The sequence below is a fragment of the Prionailurus bengalensis genome, chromosome D1 (assembly GCF_016509475.1).
Source record: "Prionailurus bengalensis isolate Pbe53 chromosome D1, Fcat_Pben_1.1_paternal_pri, whole genome shotgun sequence".
Classification (NCBI taxonomy): domain Eukaryota; kingdom Metazoa; phylum Chordata; class Mammalia; order Carnivora; family Felidae; genus Prionailurus; species Prionailurus bengalensis.
The window spans coordinates 57,174,113-57,201,440 of NC_057346.1; the positions used below are offsets into that span (position 1 = coordinate 57,174,113).

At 39.5% G+C, this 27,328-nt stretch overlaps 1 protein-coding gene across 1 annotated transcript; it reads right to left on the minus strand.

Moving 5' to 3' along the window:
• Positions 1-43: 43 nt before the first annotated feature.
• On the minus strand, positions 44-27,203 carry SPCS2 (signal peptidase complex subunit 2). Its single transcript, XM_043580249.1, has 5 exons — positions 27,072-27,203; positions 9,647-9,730; positions 8,653-8,813; positions 7,166-7,300; positions 44-821 (listed from the first exon to the last, which is right to left on the minus strand). The coding sequence occupies exons 1-5, from the start codon at positions 27,183-27,185 to the stop codon at positions 635-637; spliced, it is 681 nt and encodes a 226-aa protein (XP_043436184.1). The 5' UTR covers positions 27,186-27,203; the 3' UTR covers positions 44-634.
• Positions 27,204-27,328: the final 125 nt, after the last annotated feature.

Genomic DNA, 27,328 nt, shown 5'->3' on the forward strand with positions numbered 1-27,328 from the left:
CAAACAAATCAACAGGTACATACTAGTGGAAAACAAGACAATATAAAACTAAAAATGCCACTGGCTTCTTTAATTGGTTAAAAGCACAAAATGTAACAGGCAGAAGGTCTGTTTTAAACAAATTAAAAAGCTGTGTTTTTTTCCCAATTCTTCCCCAAGTCAGATATATACACACCCACAAAAATGGTGTGTGAAGGAAAGCTGTCATACACAAGAAGTTGTATCCTGAATTAAGAGAAATAGCTGTTGAAACAGGAATTAACACAACAAGGTCAGCAATAGGTTAACAATTTTAAAAATTGAGTCTTCAAATGCTGCATGGCACAAAGCTATGTGATATAAAGTACTGCTGGGTAGGAAGAAGTCTGTATGGCTAGCAAAAATGCTTTTCTAGAAAAGCAAATCAAAACAACACGATCAGCAGACCTAGGAGGCTAAAGCTAGATATCAGAGCTACAACTTCTCATATCTGAACTAGAAAATCCTATTTATCCAGAATGGACTAAAATTTCAGGACAAAACAGGGACATTTTTAACATTATCTTACTTTATCCATTTTAAGTTCTCTGCTTCCTTCTCCCTCATCCCGAAATTCAGCATGATCCAGCAGAAAGATGGCTGCTTTTAAAATTGGCTATTTTATTTTTCTTTCTGTGGCAAGACTGTCGTGGAGCCTGGATATTTCAGGCTCATATGCATCCATGACCAGTGTCCCGCTGTGGTCAAAAAACTTAGCAATGGACTTGGTGAACTCGGCCTCTCGCTGCTGCTTTGTTCTTCCACTGATGAAGGTCAACTTCAGAGTATATTTGTCATCAAACCTAAGCAAAGATAAGAAGTCAAAACCCAAACATAGAGATTCAACTAGTAATACTAGAGCATCAACTGTTTTTGAAGAAAGGACTGAGCTGGCTACTGGTGCTGTAGGTCACACACAGATCTTTAAAAAAAAAAAAAGAAAAAAAAAATTCCAGAGGTTCCTAATTGCCTTCAAGATACAAGTTCTGATTCATTGGTATTACCATGTCTGCCTTACTGTGCACCTCCTTTACCTTGTCATAGACTGTTCAGTTATACAGACCACTCCTCTTACCTCTGGGTTTTGCCCTTATTATGCTAGAAGGGTCTTCCTAGTAGACATTTCTCTCCCATCTCACTGGACTAGTTCCCATTTATTAATATTAGGGCATAAAGTTTTCTGGGAAAGCCTTCCCAAACTGTGTCGGATGTCTCACCTTTGTCATACACTGCACCATCAATCGTCAATTCAAATATTAAGCACCTATCAGATGCAAGGTCTAATGATAGCTCCCATGTGGTCAATGAAATTATCTACTGAAAGGATGTTTGTGTATCTGTGCTCTTCGCTAAACTCAGAGATTCTTGAGGACAAGAATTCTGTCTTATTTGTTTTCTACTCTTAGTTTAGCACTTGGTAGACAATCAAATTTTTATGAATAAATGAAGAACTCGTGTTTTCACAGATGTTCACCAATTCTAGGCTGCTCGGTGCTTGTTCTCTATAATCAATCTAGTTCCAGGTTCTACCTTATTCTAGGACAGAGGGTATCTTTTACTATATGAATTCTAGAGATTCTTTACCTACACCTTAAGGTACCTTGAGGTCCTTTGCTATATCCACCAATTCAAAAGCGTTAATAAAAATCAACCTCTGGCAGGCTGACATTCCTCCCCTGACCATGACCTAACAGTTTCTGTCTCCATTTAATTAGGGCACATTCAGTAGATTGTCAAGCTGTTATTACCTTTACGGAAGCAACTGCTTAAGCGTGTTTCTGCATGTTTAAAATAGGAAAACTACCACATAATTTTCAAGATCACTGCCATGGTTAAAACAGTACCTATTATTAACCAGTGCTCAAAAAAAATCATAGCTCAATAAATTATTGTCTAAGAAATAACAATTGTTGGTAAGGATGTGAAGAAAAAGAAACACTTGTGGACTGTTGGAGAGAATGTAAATTGGTGCGGCCACTGTGGAAAACAGTATAGAAGTTCCTCAAAAAATTAAAAATAGAATTATCATATGATCTAGTAATTCCACTACTTGGTATTTGCTACCCCACTCCCCCAAATGAAAACACTAATTTGAAATAGCCCTGTATTTGTTGCTGCATTATTTACAAGAGCCAAGATATGGAAGCAGCCCAGGTGTCCATTAACAAATGAATAGATAAGAAAGTCACAAAAAAGGGATGAGATCCTCTCATTCAGGACAGACAATATGGATGGACTTTATGGGTATTATTGCTAAATGGAAAAAGAGGAAGACAAATACCACATCATGTCACTTATATGTACAATCTAAACAAAACAAATGAATAAACAAACAAAAAGCAGAATCAGGCCTGTAAATACAGAGAAAAAACTGATGGTTGCCAAAGGGGAGGTAGCTGGGGGATGGGCAAAATACATGAAGCGGAATGGGAGATACAGGTTTCCAGTTATGGAATAAGTAACAGGGACAAAAGGCACAGGAGTATAGTCAATGTACTGTGACAGCACTGCATGGTGACAGATGGCAGCTACCCTGGTGAGCTACCTACAGAGCTGATGAATCACTATGCTGTACACCTGAAATTAATATAACACCATGTGTCAACCATACTAAAAAAAAAAACAAAAAAACAAAAAACCTTGGCTAGCCAGTTATTCCCAACCCGAATAGCTGTGAGTGATGGTCTTTAAACTATTTTCAACACCTCAAAATTTTTCTCAAACTCCAGCCAACTGCTGTTAGTTGATTTCCGTAATTTGGGACTTATAGGCCCAGTTTCACTGGCAGTTCCATGGCTTTGATGGTAGGACATGATCTGATGAGTTGTGATCTGATGCACTTTAGAAATACTCATTAATATTTTATTATTTTATGTTATATAACTTACATGTAATATATAACAATTACATCTAAAATATTTTCAGGAAAATATAAATGTTATTATATAATAATTATGTAATACTTATTCAGTACCAACTACACATGTCAAGCAGTTTCAGATGCTAAGGATATACAGCAGTGAACACCACAGACAAAGCCATGTCTTTTGGGACTTTAACTTTAGCGTATATGAAAGAACCAACAATAAAACAGAAAATTTGATGTCCTTTTATTTATTTTTTTTAATTTTTTTTTTTAACGTTTATTTATTTTTGAGACAGAGAGAGACAGAGCATGAACGGGGGAGGGGCAGAGAGAGAGGGAGACACAGAATCGGAAGCAGGCTCCAGGCTCTGAGCCATCAGCCCAGAGCCCGTCGCGGGGCTCGAACTCACGGACCGAGAGATCGTGACCTGAGCTGAAGTCGGACGCTTAACCGACTGAGCCACCCAGGCGCCCCTATGATGTCCTTTTAAATATAGCAGGCAGGAAAAGGGTTCACTAAGCAGATATTTAAGCAGAGCCCTAAAGAAAGGAAGAACAAGTTTTCTGGAAAAAGAATAATCCAAGCAAGGAAACAGCAAATGCAATAGCCCTAAGGCAAGAACATGCCTGGAATGTCTGAAGAACATGACGGAATGAGAGGAGAGCCACAGGAAATAAGGGGTATGTGTGCTTATGTGTGGGGTGCAGAGAATAGAGGAGTATAGACTTCTAAGCTGGACTTAGGAGTTTAGATTTTTCTCAGAGTGACAGGGTTTTGAACGGAGGATTGAGTCGAAGTGCCTTATGCTCTAAAAAGATCACTCTGCCTGTTGTACTGGAAATAGACTATGAGCAGGGAGAGCAGTTGTGGAGGTCCATGAGGACATTATTACAGTGACCTGAGAGATGAGGGTAGCAGTAGAGATGGCAAGTGATCAGACTGAATATATTTAGAAGACAGAGCTGACAGGATTTGCTGACAGACTATTGGAAAGACTGAGAGAGAGGAGTCAAAATGACTGAGTACTGGCCGGAGTAAATAGGAGGATGGAAGTGCCATTTATTGAGATGGGAAAACTGGAGGTAGAACAGGTTTGGATGAGGGATAGCAGGCTTAGGTTTTGAATATGTTAATTTTGAAATGCTAAATAGGATCCAATGTCAAACAGAAAAGTGGAGTTCAGGATAGGTCTAGGATGAAAATACAGATTCAGAGATTTTCAGTATAAAGATGGTATTTAAAGTCTTGAAAGTCTAGATAATATAACACTTAGTGAATATAGATAGAGAAGAGGTGCTAGGAACAAGCACTAGTGTGGCATTTCAAATTTAGAGCTGTTCCTTCAAATACTGAAGAATCATAAAAGCGACTAGAAAAGCAGACATTAAGGTATGAAGAAAATTAGGAGATTATGGTATCCTAGAAACCTAGTTAAAAAGCAAGTGTAACAAGGAGTGAGCGATTCACTGTCAAATGCTGATTGAGTACAAGGATGAGAGAGATATAAAGACAAACAGATCCAAGAGATACAGAGAGAAGAAATGGGAAGCAGAGAAATAAGACCATGTGGGGAGAATAAGGAGAACAAAACCAATTTTTTTAGTTGGAAGAAATTACAGCATGTTTGTATGCCACAAGAAATGATCCAGCAGAGAGGGAAACATCATGTAAATGAGAAGGGAGAGAAGCTAGTGGATAAATGGAGAGGAGGCTTTAGATGGGAACTCCGGAAGAAACAGACTATGATGAGCACCACAAGCAGGTAATGATGGGGGCTTCTGACTGCTTTGATTTTCTCAGCAACAAAAGAATAGGAGGGTAAATATGAGAGAGTAGGATAGGTATGAAGACAGAGGAGAAGGTATAAAAGATGCTTTAGGACAGTGAGAGTAACTGGACTACAGAAATGCCATGGAACCGAGGATGGGTAAGGAGGAAGTAAGACAATGAAAGACAAAAGAGACAGTGAAAAGGTGGGAGGCTCAATGCATTAGAGATGCCAGTGAGGCTGAAGAACCACTGGGACAAGAGAACCAGAAAAATAGGAAGCAATGGTCATAGAGCGGGATACCGAAACTGAAATCACTGAAGGTAATTAGTTACCAGTATCAGCAAGGTTTAGGGTATGTCCAGGGAAGTAAGTGTTTGAGCCACGGTAGAAAACAAGATGATCAGAGGAGAGGCCAGTGAACAGGAATTATCAACTATTTGGATAATGAAATCACCAAGACTTCCAAAGGAGCTATGTTAGAGAGAATGCCAATGAGCCAGGAGCTATCTTCTTCTTCTTTTTTTTTTTTTTGCCAGGAGCTATCTTCAAGGAAAGAGAAGAGAGTCTATATTTAAGTGCAGTGAGAAGGAACAGAGGTGGCATACCTCCTCACCACAGGAAACAATAATGTGGCAGCTGGTAAAAATCAGCAGAGAATGTGGAAAAAAACAGAACCCTCGTGCACTGCTAGTGGGATTGAAAATGGTGCAGCTATTACAGAAAACAGTCTGCAATTCCTCAAGCAATTAAAAGAGTTACCGTATGACCCAGCAATTCCTCTCCTAGGTAAGTTACCTGAGAAATGAAAACATTATGTCCACACAAAAACTTGTAGATGGACTGTTTATAGCACCATTATTCACAATAGCCAAAAGGTGGAAACCACTCAAATGTCCATCCACTGATAAATGGATTCACAAAACGTGGTATAGCCATGTAATGGAATATTTGGCATAAAAAGGAATAAAATATCGACACCTGCTACACCATGGGTGAATCTTGGAAAATTATGCTAAATGAAAGAAGCCAGTCACAAAAGATCATGCATTATATGATTCCACTCACATGAAATATCTGGAACTGAGAAATCTATAGAGACAGAAAGCAGATTAATGGTGACTGAAGGCTGAGGGAATTGGTGTGGGGCGGGGGGGGGGGACAGGGGAGCAGATAGCTAAAGGGTACAGAGTTTCTTTTTGAGATGATAAAAATGCTCTAAAGTTGGCTGTGGTGATGGTTGCAATATCTGAAAACACACTAGAAACCAATGACCTGTACACTTAAATGTGTGAACTGTACGGTATGTGAACTATATCTCAATAAAGCTGTCAAAAAAATGAGAATGTGTGTATGAATGAGATGAAATGCGTGAATGGAAATAATGAAATCAAGATGCTGCTAGGGTCTAGAATTCTACAACTGTTTTAGGGACCTGACACAAGGTATAGACTTATGATGGCTGAGTTCAAAGGGCAGCTGGGGGCCATGCCAGGAGAACCCAGCTAGAACATCAGAATCACATTCTGCTCCTCCTCATAGGCATTGGCACAAGCCAGTAAGGAGAGGCTGTTTGGTGTTGATGCTATGCTTACCATCATATATATGAATAACCATACTTGTAATTTGAGAGCCTACTATGTGCTAGGAACTGTCCCATGTGTTTTTAGGATAGTGACTAAGAGCGTGAGTTCTGGGCTCAGATATGGGCTGGAATACCAGCTAGAATTTACTTTTGGGCTCTAGGAATTAATTAAACCCTTTGGGTCTGTGTTCTTACCTATAAAATGGGTGGTTCTAAGATTTAAATGAGATGATGCACTCGGCACGATACCCAGTATATGGTTAACGCTTCACCAACGTTTGCTGTTTTTATACTTGGTATATGTACCAGCTGGCATCTTCCCAACAACTCTATGAGTCATTCTTGATCTGGTTTTGACTAAAGCTCAAATAGTTTACATGATATACCAAACATCATACAGCTAGAAAGAGATGAGCTAGAACCCAGCTCTGGATACCTAAAAAGACCTCAGGTGTCAGTTGTACTAAGTTATACCCACAGCTGGTCAGGAATTTGGAAAGGTGATTCTCTGAGTTGCCCAGTACATTGCTGCAAAAATTTCTGACTACACAGACTGTAGTCAAGATCACGGAAGATATAGAAGCTAATGGGGCTCTTCAAAGATAATTCACTTCACACTTTTGGCCTTCTTAGTTCTGCATTCTAATTGGCTTCATTTATTGGCCACAAGGAAAGAGACTCATTCTTCATCCTTCTACCAAAGTACTTCCTCCAACAGTTTATCCTCAGAGCACTTCTGTGATAATACAATCTCAGAAGTACAATGTTAGGAAAAACCTAGACCATTCATACCCCTTTCTTCATTTTACATGACTGGTACTATGATCTGCATGGAGTAAGCATACAATAAAATAGTCTGTTGAAAATGACTCAACTCCCAGAGAGAATCCGACAGCAGAATTTAATAGTCTTTGAGGATAGTCATACCTTTTGAGACTGGAGGACAGTTGCCAAATATCATCAGGATCCATTCCTGTAGGATCTTTCCTGTGGGCCACAAGAAAGATGCTCTTCTCCTTATATGAGGTATAAATGGTCAGGATCCCCATCATCACAAAATAGGTTCAGATAAAGTTAAGGAAAAAACACACAAACACACACAAAAGAACACACACATATATACATATATATCTGTGTGTGTGTGTATGCATTTTTAGTGTTGGGCACAGGGAAGTCATTACCATTACATATGGAACTGACACGATTATAAAAAATACCATGATCATGTTTACTTGAAACACCAAACAAATGAAATTTTATCACGGTAGTTCTCTTGGGAGGTCATATATTTATAATTATGTTGCTCTCATTATTTAAACCTCTTTTGGAATTCCTTTGGGGATTGTCTCCAGAACCTACAACATATTCTCTGGAACCACCTTAATGGTGAAAAAATTCATACTGGGATGATTTATCTGATTACTGAAAGAAGTCAAGGTGCCAATTCTGGGACTATAATTTGGGATCAATTTGGAGAATACCATTTTTAATCAGGGCCTGCTTTATTAAATGGCTTGCTAGAAGAAAAATTCCCAAAGTACATTTTTTTAGAAATATTTCAGGGACACCTGGGTGGCTTAGCTGGTTAAGCACCTGACTCTTGATTTTGGCTCAGGTCATGATCTCACAGTCATGAGTTCAAGTCCCATAGTGGGCTCTGCACTGGATGCCGAGCCTGCTTAGGATTCTCGCTCTCCCTCTCTCACTGCCCCTCTCTGGCTTGAGCACACAAGCTTGAGCACTCCCTCTCTCCAGCTTGCGTGCACACAAGCACGAGCTCGCTCTCTCGTTCTCAAAAAAAAAAAAAAAATCTTTGTAATTCTGAATGTCTATTGCATATATATGTAACTGAGCAGCATTCAAGCAGACTCCAGTAAGTTCTTCTTAGCACAAGATCACAAAACAACTTCCATTTCAAACCCAGGTCCTCCAGCTCCAGAATAGGATTTAATTCTACTGTTATACAAGCCACACCTCTACTCATGCTCACTAACTCTCAGTCCAGCCCTTCAGCTTCAAGGAAACCTGAATCTCCAAAATCTGATCCTTTCCTTATATCCCGGAATGAGTGTCTTAAAGCAAACTGGGTCTAATGGAAATGCGGTAGGCCAGAAATGAGAAGAACTGGGTCTCACTATAATGTGTGGTTTGCTATTAGGCACTCACACATGGATTATAATGACCTCTACATTAACAACTAAACAGAATTAAAGATAAAATAACCACACTATATCTAAAATATCAATGATAATTACTACCTACAACTACAGATGCCCATGGCTCATACTGTTAAATTCTAACAGTAGCAGGCCCCAGAATCAAAGTTTGTTTTCTGTAGGGAGCAGGGAGGATGACCAGTAGAGATTCTAATAAACAGTCACTACAGAACAAACCTGAGCATAAATAAAGGATATGATACGACACACAAAGCCAGAACAGGCTTAGATTCTGGAAAGGGGTGCATATAATCCCAGATCAAAGCCACTATGGCAAAGAAACAGGAGATGGTACAGATGGTGAGGCGACCGTCAATCAGACCAAAATTCTCCACATACTTGTACTTTTCCAGAAGTACCTAGTAAAAAGAACAAGGAATCAAGCTCACAGAATTGCTTCCTTCCTAGTACCTGTTTTTAGTCTTGATTTCCATGTAAAAGTTATATTAAGGATCATATAAATTACCAAGTAGTTCTCTCCAATCAGGATTTTACCACTCTAAGCAAAAAAGACTCAAGCTGTTCACAATGATCCCAGAGAAAAAGTTCATTAACTTCTCACACATTTTGTTTTGTTTTTTTTAATCCTCAACTTTGCCCATGGGATGAAGGGAAGTTTCTCTTCCCTTTTTAAATAGAGAGATGACCAATCATGAATGAATATCCTATATTCCCCTCAACCCTGTTGGCTCTAGGCTAATTAACCTCAAAAACAATAAACTACCAGCTTTCTGTAATTCAAAAATTAGAGAATTTGACAGAAGCTTGAGGTAGCTAACATTTTAATGCATATTCCCTCATATAACGTTAAGGATTTTAGAAACTGCTTTATGGCTCAATTCCTACAACTAAAAACTACGGTCATTCCCAGTCACAAAAGAAAAAGATCCTGCAGATGTGCCATAAGCTGTACATATGTTAACAGACTCCCTACCTCAAGAAAATACTTTTTTGGAGCGCCTGGGTGGCTCAGTTAGTTAAGCATCCGGCTTTGGCTCCGGTCATGATCTTGTGGTCTGTGAGTTTGAGCCCCATGTCGGGCTCTGTGCTGACAGCTCAGAGCCTGGAGCCTGCTTCAGATTCTGTGTCTCCCTCGCTCTCCGCCCCTCCCCCGCTTGCACTCTGTCTCCCTCTCTCAAAAATAAACAAACATTAAAAAAATTAAAAAATTAAAAAAAAAAAAAGAAAATACCTTTTTGGCAGAATCATCCAAAGAATTCTTCACAGCGGATCCATCCCATTTGTCAATTTTTACAGGCTTATCATCAATTTTCCACTGTAAAACAGAAAAGTTTGCATCACCAGGCATGGCATCTTATTGAAAGTAACATGAACTACTTCCTTAAGTGTTCAAAAAACAACATAAGACCTAGTACCTAACTGCAGTTTCAACTCCACAGAAATATATCCAGTTAATACAGGAATTTCCTGGTCAGCACTAGGAAATTTGCTGATAAGCCCCTTCCATTCTCTTAAGGGTGATCTTGCTTAAAACAATGGCTTCTTTGCTAATAATTTCCTTTTTTTCCACTCCCTCTCTAGCTTTAAAAATCTTTGTTTCTGTAGCCTTTTGGAGCTTCCCTCTACCCGCTAGATGGAATGCTGCCTGATTCATGAATCGATTAATAAAGCCAATTAGATCTTTAAAATTTATTTGAAGTTTTTACTTAACAAGACCATCTTTCAAGTACATGTAACATTTACTTTGTCCTCTGATGTTACACAGCTAAAAGACAAAACACTTAAAAATGAAATTGAAGGAGATTAGGTCACTAGAATCAGGTGGTACTCATATGATGTTGCCAGTCTTCTATGCCAGAAAGCTCAATCTGGGCTACAGAGACTACAGTGTGAACTCACATATCCCATCCCCATTTCACCCAAATGTGGGAATAGGGAAGAACTCCACTTGTTCATCCTTTCATTCTGTGACCACAAAACTCAGACAATATACACCCATGAACTTTCAGACACTAACAAGATGAGGAACATCTCTTTTAATACATGTTCATCAGCTAACAACTTTTATATTTTACCAGTATGTCTCAACTGTAGGAAAACAGAAAATCCAGTGTAGTCTGTTGGAAAGAACATTTTGAATTAAAAATCAAGTCCTATTATTAGTTATAGGACTTTGGACAAACTCCACTTCAATTTCTCTCATCTACAAAGGTTTAGAAAGGTTCTCTAATACTGTGCTAGCTAGAAGCAAGTGACTGTCTCACACACTGCTGGTAGAAATTCAAAATGGTATAACACCTACTAAGGCAATTTACCACCTTGGATTCCACTTCTGGGAAATTTCCTGTACACAGGAAATAATATACAAGGCTACTCACTGAAGCAGCATTTGTAACAACAAAAAGTAACTCAAGTACTCAACTACAGAGGACTGGTTAAACAAACTTGTAGTGTACCCAGATATCTTGAGAAGGTAGAAGGACATGGGTGGGACTGACTCTTTAATGTATGCCTTTTTAATTTTTAAACATGTGAACATTTCATATAGTAAAAAAAATTCTCAAATGTGAGTGATTCCATGAACAAAGCTTAAGTGGAACAGGGTGCTACAAATAATCTGATAAACCTGTCTTTTATAGATCACAATGCCCAACTTTAAAAAAAAAATTTTTTTTTTAAGTTTTGGTTTTTTTTTTAATGTTTATTTACTTTTGAGAGAGACAGAGACAGAACATGAGCTGGGGAAGGGCAGAGAGAGAGGGAGACACAGAATCCAAAGCAGGCTCCAGGCTCTGAGCTGTCAGCACAGAGCCCAACGTGATCTCACAAGCTGAGATCATGACCTGAGCCAAAGTCAGATGCTCAACCGGCTGAGCCACCCAGGTGCCCTAGCACAATGCCCAACTCTTAGTTTTTTATATCAAGCGAATACCGCATTTCATAAAAATTACAAACCAGCAGGCCAATACAAAATAGGAATAGATTTTACAGAAAGAGAAGAGAACTTCATATTTATCTTTCTGATAAATTCAGACACTGCATATGAGAAATAAGGAGACAGACTAAACATCTGTAGAAATATAATACAACAAACTTGTTTTTTAAAACTGTGATCCTATGTACTATTACACAAAAAAGAAAAACTGTTCTGTGAAGTTTGTTGAGAGAAAAAAACATGAACTACAACAGCTATACTTCAAGTGATTAAAAGTCAATCAAGGTTTTTTGCCTTTGGTGTCTCATAAAAACAAGAATTTTGAGAAAATTACTCGTGGCAAATACCATTTTGATAACAGCAAGCAAAAGAAAGAACCTGTACAGCCAGAATTCATAATTAAAATTATTTGTGAAACAAAGTCATTAAAAAATTTTGGGGTCATTCCAAAAAGAAAAAATCATATTCTCATAGATACTCAGCTACACATCACTATCTGCAGTACATTAAAGAAACTTGCCTTTACAACTTAGAGGATAATTTCTCAGCAATCTGGGGGGATAAAACACAGAAGCTATTACAGCATGTGCTGAAATAGCCCCAGCTGTACCTCCACTGTCTGGCAGCTAGAAGAAATCTTCAGTAAGTGGCACAGGAACATTTCCACTGACTCACAAAGTTTATGATTTCTGAAGAGATGGAAGCATGATCCATTTTGTGTGCATGAAAACCTTTAGCCTATTCAGAGAAAATAGCATCTCTGTTATAGTACAGAGACACATCTAGAAAAAGGGCAGGAGGGTGGACATTAGATGCTTACTTTTCTGACTTATTTTCTGTCATTCTCAAAAACTGCTCAACTAAAATGTATACTACTCTTCCATTTTTCTCTCTCCTGCTATTCAAAGCATTTTAAGAAACTTTTCTTTCCCTCTCTCTCTTATCTTCTTACCCCATAAGGGCAATTGCTTTCCTTTTGTAACAAAAAGACAAAGCAAAGGTTGGTTTCTTTCATATGGGACCTCACAGGATAAATTACCAAGAAAGGTCTGTGCAGAAAAGAGCTAAGATAGGCCTGAGACCGCCATCCTTAGAAAGGCCTGCTTCAAAGGCTGGCCCTTGCTTGGTATTTGGGAAGTTGGCTGGTAAACAGTGACTTACGCGGATATAAAACTTTCCCTAAGTGGTACGAGTGGCTCATTGTGCTTCAGCTGTTTGTACAAATGATGTAGTTTATGCTACACACGAGTTTTCTTTCTAGGAGTCGGGAGTTTTGCCACAGGCCAGGCAGAGGGTGCATACTTAACCAGCTCCCAGTAAAAAACCTGGACACTGAGTTTGTAGTGAGCTTCCTTGGCAGACAACACTCAACACTCCATACGTACTGTCACATCATACTGTTACTGGAGGAATTAAGCATAATTTCTAGGACGCTACTGGCAGAGGGCTCTCAGAATTTTGTACTTGGTTTCCTCCAGACTTCATCCTATGCACCTCTTCCTTTTGCTGAAATAAATCTTGCCTACAAGTAAAACTACATACTCAGTCCTGTGAATCAGTCCTAGTAAATCACTTGAACCAAGTGGACTTAGGGATCCCTGATACAGGCAGTACTGCCAATTAAGATATAGCAATGCTGTAACTTCACACAATTCCTCTTTCCCACACTCCCTCTTGCATGGTACAGTTACATGTATACTGGTCCCAATCAACAATCATAGGCATTGACTTTAAGACCATTGCTATTGTCAATTCCCCTCCTCAGACACTACTTTTATTTCCTTTTGGCTGAATTTTCTTTTTAATATTCATCTCTGTATTGCTTTAACAATTGTTTACATTCTTATTTCTTAATTTCTCAGTTTTTGGCATTAAATCTATTGACTTCTCACAACAAAAGAGGAAACTGAGCCCTTTCATACCCTGCCACAATCACATTAATTTTCTCTGCTCCCCCCGCACCATCTTTTTAATACATCATAGATCACTAGTGATTTGGTCTTACACCTTAATTTTGGCTAGATTATCCAAACTGTACATTATAATCATAAATGCTATTCACAGATGAGTCATGTATTATACTAGGATTACTTTTTCTTTCCTGATAACTTTTTGTTTTCCTTGGAGCTACTGTTGTTTTGGTTGTTGTTTTCAATCAATGTATTTATCATCAATATAGTGATATTCTGAATTCTCACCCAATTGTTTAAATTTCCTGTCAATATGTGCAAAAGTATTCATCATTCTGTGAATTTCATCTTTTTGGAGTAATTGGTCTTAGAGCCTCCTGACCTGCTTTGATCTGGGTGGACTGCTTTCCAGGCTTGCTGTATAGCTATCATCCTGGAATTTCCCTTCACCACCACCCTGGGGGTTCCCATAACCTCCTCTTGGGCTGGACCCCCTTTTCTTAGATACCATGTCTTACTCTTTTCTCAGTTTACTATTCCCTTGATCTGGTGAACACATCCTCTAGTGAGTCCTTGAAAAACGCACACGGGAAATCAATTTTGAGACTACACATCTGAAAACATCCTTTTAGTCTCCCCTCACAATTAATACAAATAATTTCTCTTCAAAAAATTTAAAGTTTTATTCCATTGTCTCAAGAGTTTAAGGGACTCCTGAGATTCCTGAAGCCATTCTGATTCCTGATCCTTCATATACAATGTTCTTTCCCTTACAGGAAGTTCTTTATGTTGTGTGTCTAAAAATTTCAGGATGATATCCCTTATGCAGGTCAATTTGCATCCACTGTTAAACTGCTAGTACCACTGATAGGCCTTAAGCAGATTCTCAATATGGAAACCAGTGTCCTTCGGATTAGAAAACTAGAGTCCAGGGATATTAAGCATCACACAGCCAGTAAGTGACAGGCAACTAAATTACTTAGGGCTAACTTATAAACACATGGTTCACCATAAAACTGTCCCTTCTTCAGTGATAGAAACTTACTTTTACTTGCCTTAATCTCTGAACTCAACCCCAAGGCAGATTCTGTTTGTGGCCTTCTTCTCAAAGACATACTATATTCAAATCAGAACCTAACTGAATTTAGATTCACTACAGATGTAGGCAAATGCATTCTTTCTTCACTTAATAAGGCAGCCCTTACTATGCAAAGGAGCACAATATAGTGGTTAAAAGATACAGCTTTGGAGTCAGACTACTTGAGTTTTAATTCTCACTTTCCTATTTAATGGATGATATTGGGCAAATAATTTAATCTTTCTCTTAATGTTTATTTTTGCAAGAGCACATAATTTAATCTTTCTATAGCTTTAGTTTGCTCAATTGTAAAATAAAGATAAAAATATCTATTTCACACGTTAGTATGAGGATTAAATACTGTAATTAAAAAACAGCAAAATGCCTGGTACACACAAGTAGTTATTAAGAATTAGCTACTGTTGTTGCTATTAATTATGCAAAGCTACTATACTGCATCACAGTTAGCTGGATTTATATAACATCCCCCTCACTGGGTAACAGGGACTACATGTTTTACATTCTCAGAGTCAGGGACATAACATAGTGTCAACAGCTACTTCTTGAAAAGATGTCTAAACAATCTTATAAAGAAAAAAAAGGAAAAGATTTCTAAAATGTTAACTTTCAGTGTAAATTTAACAAATGTATACGTGGCTGAAGTAATCTCACTTGGTTCTTATCCACAGAATTTGAGGGAGGTATAACCAGAGCTATTACTGAGTGCACAATGTGTCCTATGTATTGTGCTAAATGTTTTACATACACCATCTCTTTTAATCCCTATGATAACGCTACTAAGAACAATTACCATCTGCTATGGACAAATGTTTTTGTCTCTCCCCCACAGATCAGATGCTGAAATTCTAACCCCAATGTGATAGTATTGGGCTGTGGGCCTTTGGGAAGTAATTAGGTCATGCGGGTAGAGCCTTCATGGGAGGGATTAGTGCCCTTACAAAAAGACACAAGGGGCGCCTGAGTGGCTCAGTCAGTTAAGCGTCCAACTTCGGCTCAGGTCATGATCTCACAGTTCGTGGGTTCAAGCCCTGCATTGGGCTCTGTGCTAAGAGCTCAGAGTCTGGAGCCTGCTTCGGATTGTTTCTCCCTCTCTCTCTGCCCCTCCCCCGCTCACACTGTCTCTCAAAAATGAATAGATGTTTAAAAAAAAAAAACTTTTTTTTCAAGAACACGAGAGCTTGTTTCTATTCTGTTTTCCACCATGTGAGGATCCGAGAAGGCTGTCCGCAAGCAGAAGGGCCTTTATCAGAACCCATGCCGGCACCCTGAACTCAGACTTCCCAGCCTCCAGAATCATGAGATAAAGATTTCAGTTGTTTAAGCTACTCATTCTATGGCATTTTTGATAAGGCAGCTCAAACTGACTAACATCCTTCTTTTATAGATAACAGTAAGGGTTTTAGAAATTTGCCCAAAGTGACAGGAAGTGGTAAAGCCAGACTCAACGGAGTTTTCATTTCAAAACCCATTCTCTTTCTCATTATTCCACATTGCTTCCCACAAAGTATAAGGTGCTTCCCACAAAATATAAGGAAAGGAATTATTAGCTATCAAAAACAAAAGAAAAAGACATAAATTCCTGAAGTGATAGCCGTATAGAGGATCCTGATTCCTACCTGGTAAGTTATAGCTAACGTAAAAAGAATCTAAAAATGATTTTAATCTTGAATATACCAACAAAACCCACAAAATAGATTTTGAATTTTCCATTTCCCTCCATTTAAAACCAACTGAAATTTAACTGAAAATATAGCTCAAAAAGTCCCATTTAAAATAAATCACTTCCTTGTCAGTACCAACATTAAGAAATAAAAACACTATTGGACCAGCATACCTATTGCCAGATCTAGACAGCTAACCAGTATATGCATTTTTTAAACTTTTTGTTAAAGTGTATTTATTGGAGGGGGGGGGGGCAGGAGGGGCGGAGAGAGAAAGAGAGAGAATCCCAAGCAGGCTCTGTGCCACTAGTACAGAGCCGAATGTGGGGCTTAATCCCACGAACCATGAGATCATGACCTGAGCTGAAGTAGGGCGCTTACCTGACTGCACCACACAGGCGTCTCAAAAATATGCATTTGATGGTTTTGACTAAACATTACAAAGACTCATTTCAGTTACAATTCTCTGCTGCAAATATGAATAAAAAGTTCTACAAAGATACTTCACTGCAGATATGGCATTAAGAACTTCACTTTTCAGGGCGCCTGGGTGGCTCGGTCGGTTGAGTGTCCGACTTCGGCTCAGGTCATGATGTCACGGCTCATAAATTCAAGCCCCATGTCGGGCTCTGGTGCTGATAGTTTGGAGACTGGAGCCTGCTTCGGATTCTGTGTCTCCCTCCCTCTCTGCCCCTAACCCACTTGCATTCCGTCTCTGTCTCTCTCAAAAGTAAATAAGCATCAAAAAAAAAAAAAAAAAAAAAAGAACTTCACTTTTCTAAGGACTTCAGGAGGATATTAAACATAATCCAGGTCTTGAGAATATGTAAATAGTACAGGAAGGTATTTTTTTATTTAACCTATTTAAGGATTACAGGCTTTTCCTGTTCCCCATGCATCTTCTGGCGTTAAAGGCAAAAAAAGGACAAAATCCTTGGTCATTAAAGGTATGTCCAGCAAAGCAAAATTGTGTGGAGTATTAAATAACATAAACACTTCTATTTTCTTATTTTAATAGCAGTGAAAACAGAAGTAAGTTATGTAGTGATAAAGACCTCCATGGATTGCTTCATGAAGTTCCTTAGCTTCACAAAGGCCAGTACACAAAGCTTGACAAAGGCTCAAAAGATTCCTCGATTCACACTGAAGAGATGAAGGCTACCAGAGATTAGTGCCAATAGAAGGACCTTGCTCTGATTTACAAAGAGCTGAGTATGGCTCTAAGAAAAACTAACACTTTTCCTCTCCCTTCTTTGTAAGGTCTCTCCCAGTTTAGCAAGGGGATATAGGCTCCAAAGGAGGAAAAGTAGATGAGGCACTTAACAGGGAGTATATCCTAGATAGTCTTGTTTAGTTTACTATGTTAAGGGACTTGGACTTTATTCTGAGACAAACAATTGAGAATATTTTAAGCAAAGGAACAAAATAATCAAATTTCTGTTTTTTAAAGTCATTTTTTAAAATATTTATTTTGAGAGGGAGGGAGGGAGAGAGAGAGAGGGAGAGAGAGAGGGAGAGAAGGGGGAGAGGGGGAGAGAGGGGGGAGGGAGGGAGGGAGGGAGGGAGGGAGGGAGAGAGGGAGAGAGGGAGAGAGGGAGAGAGGGAGAGAGGGAGAGAGGGAGAGAGAATGAATCCCAAACAGGCTCCACACCATTAGAGCAGAGCCCATGCAGCTCAAACTCATGAACCATAAGATCATGACCTGAGCAGAAATCAAGAGTCAGATGCTTAACGTACTGAGCCACCTAGGTGACCCTAAAAGCCATTTCTAGTGGCAACCTGCTAGATGGTCTGGAGAGGAGTAACAGTGGAGATAAACACATCAGATTCAAATGACTGATTAAGATGCAGGGCCTAAATAAGAGCAACAGCAAAGGGATAAAAGAATTCAGACTTAGGTAACTGAGCTAACGTGATTTTCTAAGAGAAGGTACACAGATGCAAAAAGGAGAAATACCCATTTGTACATGTTGAGTTTGAGATGTTTAAATTCCAGTTATACTGATTTCAGAATTTTCTAAACCAAAATAAGGAGATTATGAAAATTGACGGTAAAGTCAAAAGGCGAGATTACCGTATGAGTCGGAAATATGGACCCCCTACCACCCATATGAACACATTTAGCAAAAGATGAAAAGACAGTAAGTTCAAAATAAGAAAAAAATGTTCAATCTGGGGAGAAAATGATGTCTGTCTTGAGAATGTGCACCATCACCTAACTTAGATCCCAACTCGGAAATACCATGATATCTCAGAGATTAGAGCTCTTGGCAACATACTTAATTTTCAATTTCAATCTATTTTTTATAAAAATGACCAAGAAATACTGCAAAGAAAATTACTTAAATTTTCTTTGATGAATGAGTGGCTTATTAACAGCTGCATTTATCACTGGAGTTAAGTTGGAAGTTAGAAATTACCATGTGTTAATTATGAACATGAGCATTAGTGGCAACACCAGAGAAACTGGAAGTAGACTGACTCTGGCTATTTAGTCTAATATGCCTATGAGATATCCATGTGAATATGGCAAGTAGACAGTTGGACACAGAAGTCTGGGGATCAGAGGATAGGTCCAGGTTGAAAACACAAATGTGGAAGTCATCAACTTACAGATGGTATTTAAGCCATGACACTGGTATCTCCTTGGGATGAGTATAGATAGAGGAGAGGGGTTTGCCAATATTTAAGGGTCAGGAAGAAGACAAAACAGTAACAATAATACAGAGGCCAATGAAGGTGGAGGAAAATCAGGGGCAAATAATCTTCTAGAAGCCACATTAAAAAAAAGAGAAAAGTTCAAGAAAGAAGTGTTCAGTGAGTCAAATACTACTGAAAGGTCAAATAATATGAAAAACTATTAGTGAAATTTGACAAAACAAAGGTCAGAGCAGAGAAACAATGTAGGCAACTGCTAAAAAAAAAAGGGGGGGGGCTGGACAGATGGAGATTGTTAACGTCTGTGATATCACTCTTAAATAATTGTGAATGACTGGCTAAGAAAATAGTAATAATTTGAAAACTTTAGAGGATACTCCATAAACACTGTAAAGACAAAAAGAAATGAGTTTTTAAAATTGAGATATAATTCACATACCATAAAACTCACCATTTAAAAATGTACAATTCCAAAAAATGAACTATTGGGACCTCATCAAGATAAAAAGCTTCTGCACAGCAAAGGAAACAATCAACACAATCAACAAAACTAAAAGTCAACCAATGGAAGGGAAGAGGATACTTGCAAATGACAGATCAGTTAAAGGGTTAGTACCCAAAATCTATCTAAGAATTTGTCAAACTCAACACCCAAAAAACAAATAATCCAGTGAAGAAATGGGCAGCAGACATGAATAGACACTTTTCCAAAGGCATCCAGGTGGCTAACAGATACATGAAAAGATGCTCAACATCACTCATCATCAGAGAAATACAAATGAAAACCACAATGAGATACCACCTCACACCTGTCAGAATGGCTAAAATGAACAAGTCAGGAAACAATAGATGTTGGCGAGGATGCAGAGAAAGGGGAACCCTTTTGTACTGGTGGGAACGAAAACTGGTGTAGCCATTCAGGAAAACAGTATGGAGGTTCCTCAAAAAATTAAAAATAGAACTACCCTATGACCCAGCAACTGCACTATTAGGTATTTATCCAAAGGATACATAAATGCTGATTTGAAGGAGCACATGCACCCCAATGTTTACAGCAGCGCTATCAACAGGAGCCAAATTATGGAAAGAGCCCAATTGTCTACTGACTGATAAAGGGATATATATGTATATATACATAAAGGGATAAAGAAGATATATGTGTGCACTCACACATAGGAATATTACTTGGCAATTGAAAAGAATGAAATCTTGCTTTTGCAACAATGTCAATGGAACTAAAGTGTATTATGCTAAGTGAGAACAGAGAAAGATAAATATCATTATTTCACTCATATGTGGAATTTAAGAAACAAAGCAGATGAACATAGGGGAAGGGAAGGAAAAATAAGATAAAAACAGAAAGGGAATAAAACCATAAGAAACTCTTAAATACACAGAACAAACTGAGGGTTGCTGGAGGGGAGGTGGGTGGGGGTCTGGGCTAAACGGGTGATGGGCATTAAGGAGGGCACTTGTTAGGATGGGCATTGGGTACTATATGAGTGATGAATCACTGGGTTCTGATTCATATGCTGTATGTTAACTTGAATTTAAATAAATTTTTAAAAATAAATAAAATGTAAAAAAAAAAAAAGACAATGTGCAATTCAGTGGTTGTGCAATCATCATCATTAATTCTAGAACATTTTCATCACCCTAAAAAGAAACCCCATAACAACACGTATTCATTCCCTATCCCCTGCTCCCTACAACCACTAATCTACTTTCTGGGCACTTTGGTTACTTCTACCTCTTGGTTGTTGTGAATAATGCTGCTATGGTAATTCGTGTGCGAGTTTTTATTCAGACATATATATTCAGTGCTCTTGAGTTTATACCCAGGAGTGGAATATGCTAAGTTATATGGTAATTCTATGTTTAACTTTCTGAGGAACTGATAAACTGTTTTCCAAGGTGGCTGCATCATTTTACATTCCCACCAGAAATGTAGGAGGGTTCCAATTTCTCTACATCCTTGTCAACGATGGTTATTTTTTTCTTTTTTTAATTATTATTATTATAGCCATCTCAGTGGTATCTCACGGTGGTTCTCATTTGCATTTCTCTAATGACAAATGATGCTAACCATCTTTTCATGTGTTTACTGGTCATCTGTATAGCTTCATATGGAGAAAGGTCATTCAAATCCTTTATTCTTTTAGAAATCAGTTTGTCTTTTTGTTATTGAGTTGTAAAATTTTCTACATAGTCTAGATACTAGGCCCTTATAAGAAATAGGATTTGTAGGGGCGCCTGGGTGGCGCAGTCGGTTAAGCGTCCGACTTCAGCCAGGTCACGATCTCGAGGTCCGTGGGTTCGAGCCCCGCGTCGGGCTCTGGGCTGATGGCTCAGAGCCTGGAGCCTGTTTCCGATTCTGTGTCTCCCTCTCTCTCTGCCCCTCCCCCGTTCATGCTCTGTCTCTCTCTGTCCCAAAAATAAATAAAAAACGTTGAAAAAAAATTAAAAAAAAAAAAAAGAAATAGGATTTGTAAATATTTTCTCTCATTCTGTGGACTACCTTTTCACTTTCCTGATAGTGTCCCTTGACACAAGAGTTTTTAAGTTTGATGAAGTAAAAAATAATGAGTTTTGAGATATTATTAAAATTCTGCTTCCGGGATGCCTGGGTGGCTCAGTCAGTTACGCATCCAACTCTTGGTTTCGGCACAGGTAATGACCTCATGGTTTGTGGGTTTGAGCTGCCAGCACAGAGTCTGCTTGGGATTCTCTGTCTCCCCCTCTCTCTGCCCCTTCCCTGCTCAAGCTCTCTTTCTCAAAAATAAACATTTAATTAAAAAATAAAGTTTAGTTTGCAAAACAATGTTAAAAAGCCAGCACCTTGTTTCTTTAAACACACACACACAATTACAGCAATGCCATAAAACTATTCATCTTCTTTGTCAGAGGTAGGTCAGGGTCCAGACATGCCACCCAGAAATCTGGCAAGCTAAGATACCATGGAGGACAGCAAAAGGCGATACGTGACCTGTCTAAGGACACATGGTTGATATGTCACAAAGCCAAGACTTGAGCCTAGGTCTTCCAACCTCAAAATAGACACTCTTTTCACTACTGCAGTAGTTAGCACATGGTCTGCTCCAGTAGGAGAGGCAACGTACCTAAGAAGTAAAGTAAGAGCACTGGATTAAGAACCGGGAAGCCAGGTTTGAGAACTGTAACCAACTCAGTGTGTCAGCTTGGGCAAGTTGCTTCATTTCCCCCTCTTCAACTGTGTCCATGTCTATAAAATGAGGAGGCTGGCACAGATAAGCTTCAATGTCTCTTCACTATAAACATTTTAGAGAAACCACTACTGACTAAACAGAACAGTTGGAAACAAAACAAACAAAAAACTCTTCATATATCAGAACCAGAAAGGATTTAAAAAATAATCTAAGATAGTAGTGCTCAACCTGGAAGTAACTACTAAAATGTAGAGGGGCGCCTGGGTGGCTCAGTCGGTTAAGCGTCTGACTTCAGCTCAGGTCATGATCTCGCGGCCGGTGAGTTCAAGCCCCACATCGGGCTCTGTGCTGTGACAGATCAGAGCCTGGAGACTTGTTTCTGATTCTGGGTCTCCCTCTCTCTCTGCCCCTCTTCTGCTTGCGCTCTCTCTCTCTCTAAAATAAATATTAAAAAAATATTAAAATATAGAGGAAATAAATAAGTAAATAAATAAATAGCTATATGTAAAAACATGCAGCTGTCCAGGTCCCACCGAATCTGATTCAGGTCTGGGATCAGGTCCAGAAACCTGTATTTTTAACTAAAACCCCAACGGAGTCTGATGTCTTCATATCATGTTAGGAAAAAATAGGAAGCTGAAGCCCAGAGTAACCAGCTAATTAGCAGCACCTATATATAGACAGATAGATAAGTGCTTACTATATGCCAGATATATAGTGCCAGACACCTTCTAAGGTAAATATTATTATTTAAAAAAAAATTTTTTTTTTAACGTTTATTTATTTTTGAGACAGAGAGAGACAGAGCATGAACGGGGGAGGGTGAGAGAGAGGGAGACACAGAATCGGAAACAGGCTCCAGGCTCTGAGCTGTCAGCACAGAGCCCGACGCGGGGCTCGAACTCACGGACCGTGAGATTGTGACCTGAGCCGAAGTCGGCCGCTCAACCGACTGAGCCACCCAGGCGCCCCAAAGGTAAATATTATTATTATTCCCACTTTACAGATGAGGAAACTGAGACACAAAGAGACTTATTAACTTGCCAAGAATATATATCTGCTAAGTGGCAGAGCCAAGATTCAAAGCCAGACATACAGCCTGGCTCCAGAGCCTTTGTTCTCAACTACTAAGGTATAAAAGCTGTGCTTTAGGATCAGGATGAACAGTCCAGCCAGGAGACAAAAATTCAGGTATGAAGTTAAAAGGGTCTGAATATAGCTTCTAAAAAACACAGTTTAATACCACATTTTAATAGCCAAAACAATTCATCCAGGAGACAAAAATCCATGGACAAGGCTAAAAGGATTTGGATATAGTTCTGGAAAGCATGGTTTAATACCTATGTCAATTTTAATAGCTAAAACAATTAAGCAAGTAATTTTTCTTTACAGCCTGCTATGTAGAACAAAATGCTTTGATGTATTTTGTGGGCAAAAAAATCTTACTGCAATAATCTAAATTATTCTGTGATAGAAGTTGAAAAATTATATTTGCATACTTATTTTTAAGATCAGGAAGGTAGAATTGCTTTGTTCTCAGTTTCATAGGCACAGAAATTCACATCTGCTTACAGAAAGCTAGAAGCACATTTGCATCTCTTTATTACATTTCTTCACAGGAAGTGCCACTACAGCTGCAGGAAATAAAAATAAAAGCCCTTAAAAAAAAATCAAGACAAATAAAATTAAAGAGGCTGTAAGGTAACAGCCTCTCAATCCCACAGAGCAAAAACTTCTTTATTCATTTAGATCCCGCTCCACTGAGAATAACATTTTTCCCCATGTTTCCCTTCCATAGTACCCTCAGTTTTCAGACAATTAGAGGCACCATCTCAAAAGCAGTTTCTGATGATGGAGGGGGCAGATCTGAAGGTTTTTTGTCTGCTAAATTCAATGCTGTAAGTATTTATTCTGTATTGATCACCTCAGAGAACTATAAGAACCTTTCATGGGAAACTGGACAAATACAAATTGGTAGAAAAATACAAGACAGTAGGTCAGGTCATATTAAATGACAGTTTAATTCCCATGTGCAATAAATGCTAGAGAAATTAGAGGAACAACCTGATGTAAAGCTAAAATAAAGTTTTCTGAGAAAAAGCACCTAAACACATCTTGACTTATTTTCTCTCCCCTAGGTCCCTCACTTCTTGGGTTAATTCTGCCAAGTGCTCCTTTGTGAGGCCTTTTATCTACTTCTGCTGCTCAAGTTGGGGTTCTCATCACCTGGTCATTTTCTCTTTACAGCCATTTACAAAGAACATTTACCAAACTGTACAATTTAATATTAACAACAAGCCTATAATACATATGGGAATATCCACATTGTTTACATAAGGAAATTCAAGTTCAGTAATACCATGCAACTTATCCAAGGCCATGTGGCCTTTATCATGCTGCACTAGAACTCAAACTTGCCTTTCTTTTTAAATAAACCTTACACGCCAGTAAGGTATAAGGCCTAATCAGAAGACTTTTAATTTCTACTTCAACTTATCTAATTTTCCAAAACCACTGTATATAGTCTCAAAAGCCTTCAACAGCTTCCTACTCTTACTCCAAGCAATCCATTTCCTCTTCAATCTGATTCTACCTTCATGTCACTACAGGTCTCTTAGGACAGTCCGCAGTCAACTCACCACCCAAAACATCAGGCACCATCTGCACTATCATTTGCTCGAGGACATTCTTACCTAGTATGCTGTCCTCTCTTCAAAAATAAGGTACTAGCTCCACTCTCAGACATGAACGAGGTCTTCCCCTGGGGCCCTCACCCGCTTATCAAGCAGATCTCAGGGATCGTTCTCTCTTGCATTTGAACTTCTGTAAAAAGCACACATCTGAATACACCAAATACTTTTAATATATTGGGTACCTCCATGTCCTATAATCAGCTATACTGAGTTACATTATTTTTTTTTTAAGTTTGAGAGAGAGAGAGAGAGAGAGAGAGAGAGAGAATGAATCCAGGCTCCACACCGTCAGCACAAGCCTGACGTGGGGCTCAAACTCACAAACTGTGAAATCATAACCTTAATGGAAATCAAGAGTTGGACATTTAACTGAGTAAGCCACTCAGACACCCCTCTGAGTACTTTTTAATTTTTTAATATTTTATTTATTGAGAGAAAGAGAGGCAGAGCATGAACGAGGGAGGGGCACAGCGAGAGAGGGAAACAGAATCCGAAGCAGACTCCAGGCTCTGAGCTGTCAGCACAGAGCCCGGTGTGGGGCTCGAACTCACCAGCCGTGAGATCATGACCTGAGCCGAAGTCAGATGCTCAACCGACGGAGCCACCCAGGTGCCCCCTGCCCCCAGTACCTTCTGACAGAATTCTTTATGTTTTCCTCTGCCATTGAACATATGTATTAGACACTATAGGTCAAAGAGATCATTCATGTATATCACCTCATTTGATTCTCCCCAAAACTGTACTAGTTCAGATGAAGAAAAGTAAGCTTAGTGAGGTTAACTGACTTGCCAGGCCTCATACAGGGTGAAATTAACAAAGCTACTTCAAAGCCTAAATCTTATGAGCCTCAAATCCAGGTTCTGCCAATAATGCAATGATGTTGTATACTTTTCAGTAATCATTACCTTAACAGAAACGCCCATGAGTAATGTTTGCTGGTAATGATCTAAACAGAGGGAAAACAAGAGCACTCAATGGGACAGGATAAGCATAGGCTGTTGAGATGCTCACCAGCAGAAAGGCAGGATTTGTGTACGAAAATGACTATCAATTCCCAATACTTTCACGTGTCTTGGGGCAATTTACCATCCCAATTCCCAGAACATGTTCTCCTCTCTTAAAAATGGTTAAGACTGGGGTGCCTGGGTGGCTCAGTCGGTTGAGTGTCTGACTTCGGCTCAGGTCATGATCTGTTAGTGAGTTCAAGCCCCATGTTGGACTCTGTGCGGACAGCTCAGAGCCTGGATGGAGCCTGCTTCAAATTCTGTGTCCCCCTCTCTCTCTGCTCCTCCCACTTGTGCTCTGTCTCTCTAAAAACTAAATAAACATTAAAAAAAATTTTTTTTTAATTGGTTAAAACTGTGAGAACCATGTGACTCAAAACCAATGACACCTAAAAACAGAAGCAAAAAGACCTGGATCTGAACCCCTCAATATGATCATATATTCATTTCTTAGGCACCCACCATATGTTAGGCACAAGGAATTCCAACAAAAGCTGCTTTCAATTAAAGCAAGAAATCCTATTTACTATATTAAAAGCTCCATACTTAATATTTCTCATCAACCTGACCCAGGGCCCCCACAATGAGAGAACTGGAAGGGACTAACACACTTTAGGCTAAGCCCCTCATTTAACAGATGAAGCAACAGGGAGAACAAAGCATTATTTGAAGGTCACACAGCTAATTAGAGGCAGAACCAGTACTCCTTGCAAGTGTTTCTAACAAGATGCTCTGCAAAGGGCAAGAAGGCCCAACAGAGGAGTTTTCCCTTTTTCTTTTCCTTTAAGCCTTTGTTGCTAGGACCGCAGTTAAAACAACAACAACAACAACAACAAAAATGGATTGGCGGAGAGGGAAAGAGGCAACCTAGAGCATGCATCAAGTTCACGAATCCGACTCACTGACTGCAATTAGTGGCAGGCATAAGGGTAAAAAGAGGGGGGAGTGGGAAGAAAGCGAGAAAAAAAAAATCTCAAAGGCTTCCTGTCATCCCAATAAGGGCAGTTCAGTAATAGCAGTACCGTGATAAAACACCCAGAAACTTGAGTAAGCAAAAGGTCAAGAAGCACTTAGAATCTACAACAGCACCCAAGTGTGGTGACCGTGATGGGGAGTTTGGGGACTACTGACTTCGAGTAGCTGCTTTCATTCCTTCGGGCTTCAGATTTCCCACTGAAATGGGCACATCAACTGTGACCCCCCCAGCACCTCCGAGGAAAACGATGGCTGCATTGAAATGTGGGAATAATCAAATTTTCCCCAAAAGCTGTGGTGGCCAGCGTTAAGGACTAGGCACACTTCCAAGAAGCAAAGAAAACCTGAAGGGAATGAGGCAAGGTTCGAGTTATGGAGATCGGGCTACAAGCGCCCGTAGGGTTCCCAGGGTGGGCCAGGGGAGGACAACCCGCTGAAAAAGCCACAGAAGAAAAGGGGGGCGGGGATGGGAAGGTGGAATCGCTGCCTCCCGGGCCTCCCCAGGTCTCGGCTGTCCCCCCAAAGCGGCTCCTCACCTTATCCAACAAGCCACTGCGGCTACTGCCTGTCCCGCAGCTGGGACCACCGCCAGCCCCACTGCTGCCTCCTCCACCACCAGTCCTTCCGCCCTGTGCAGACGCCGCCGCCATCTTGTCTGCCTCAGCGTCTCCCTCCCCTCCTACTTGTCCGAAGCCGATTGGCTGAAGCTGACGGCGTATCGCGCTGCCAAGAGCCCATCGGGATCCGTAGTTCGGGGCTGGCTGACATGCGATGGCAGCGGAAGTGGCCGCGG

Bases quoted from the DNA above. Each gene is read 5' to 3' on its own strand.
- SPCS2 (XM_043580249.1), bottom strand. From the start codon at position 27,185: ATGGCGGCGGCGTCTGCACAGGGCGGAAGGACTGGTGGTGGAGGAGGC. The intron at 8,814-9,646 runs GTATTTTCTTTT...TCTTTTTACTAG, and splicing joins TGGATGATTCTGCCAAAAAG to GTACTTCTGGAAAAGTACAA. The intron at 7,301-8,652 runs ATATCCTTTATT...CTTTATCTGAAC, and splicing joins CTGGCTTTGTGTGTCGTATC to CTATTTTGTGATGATGGGGA.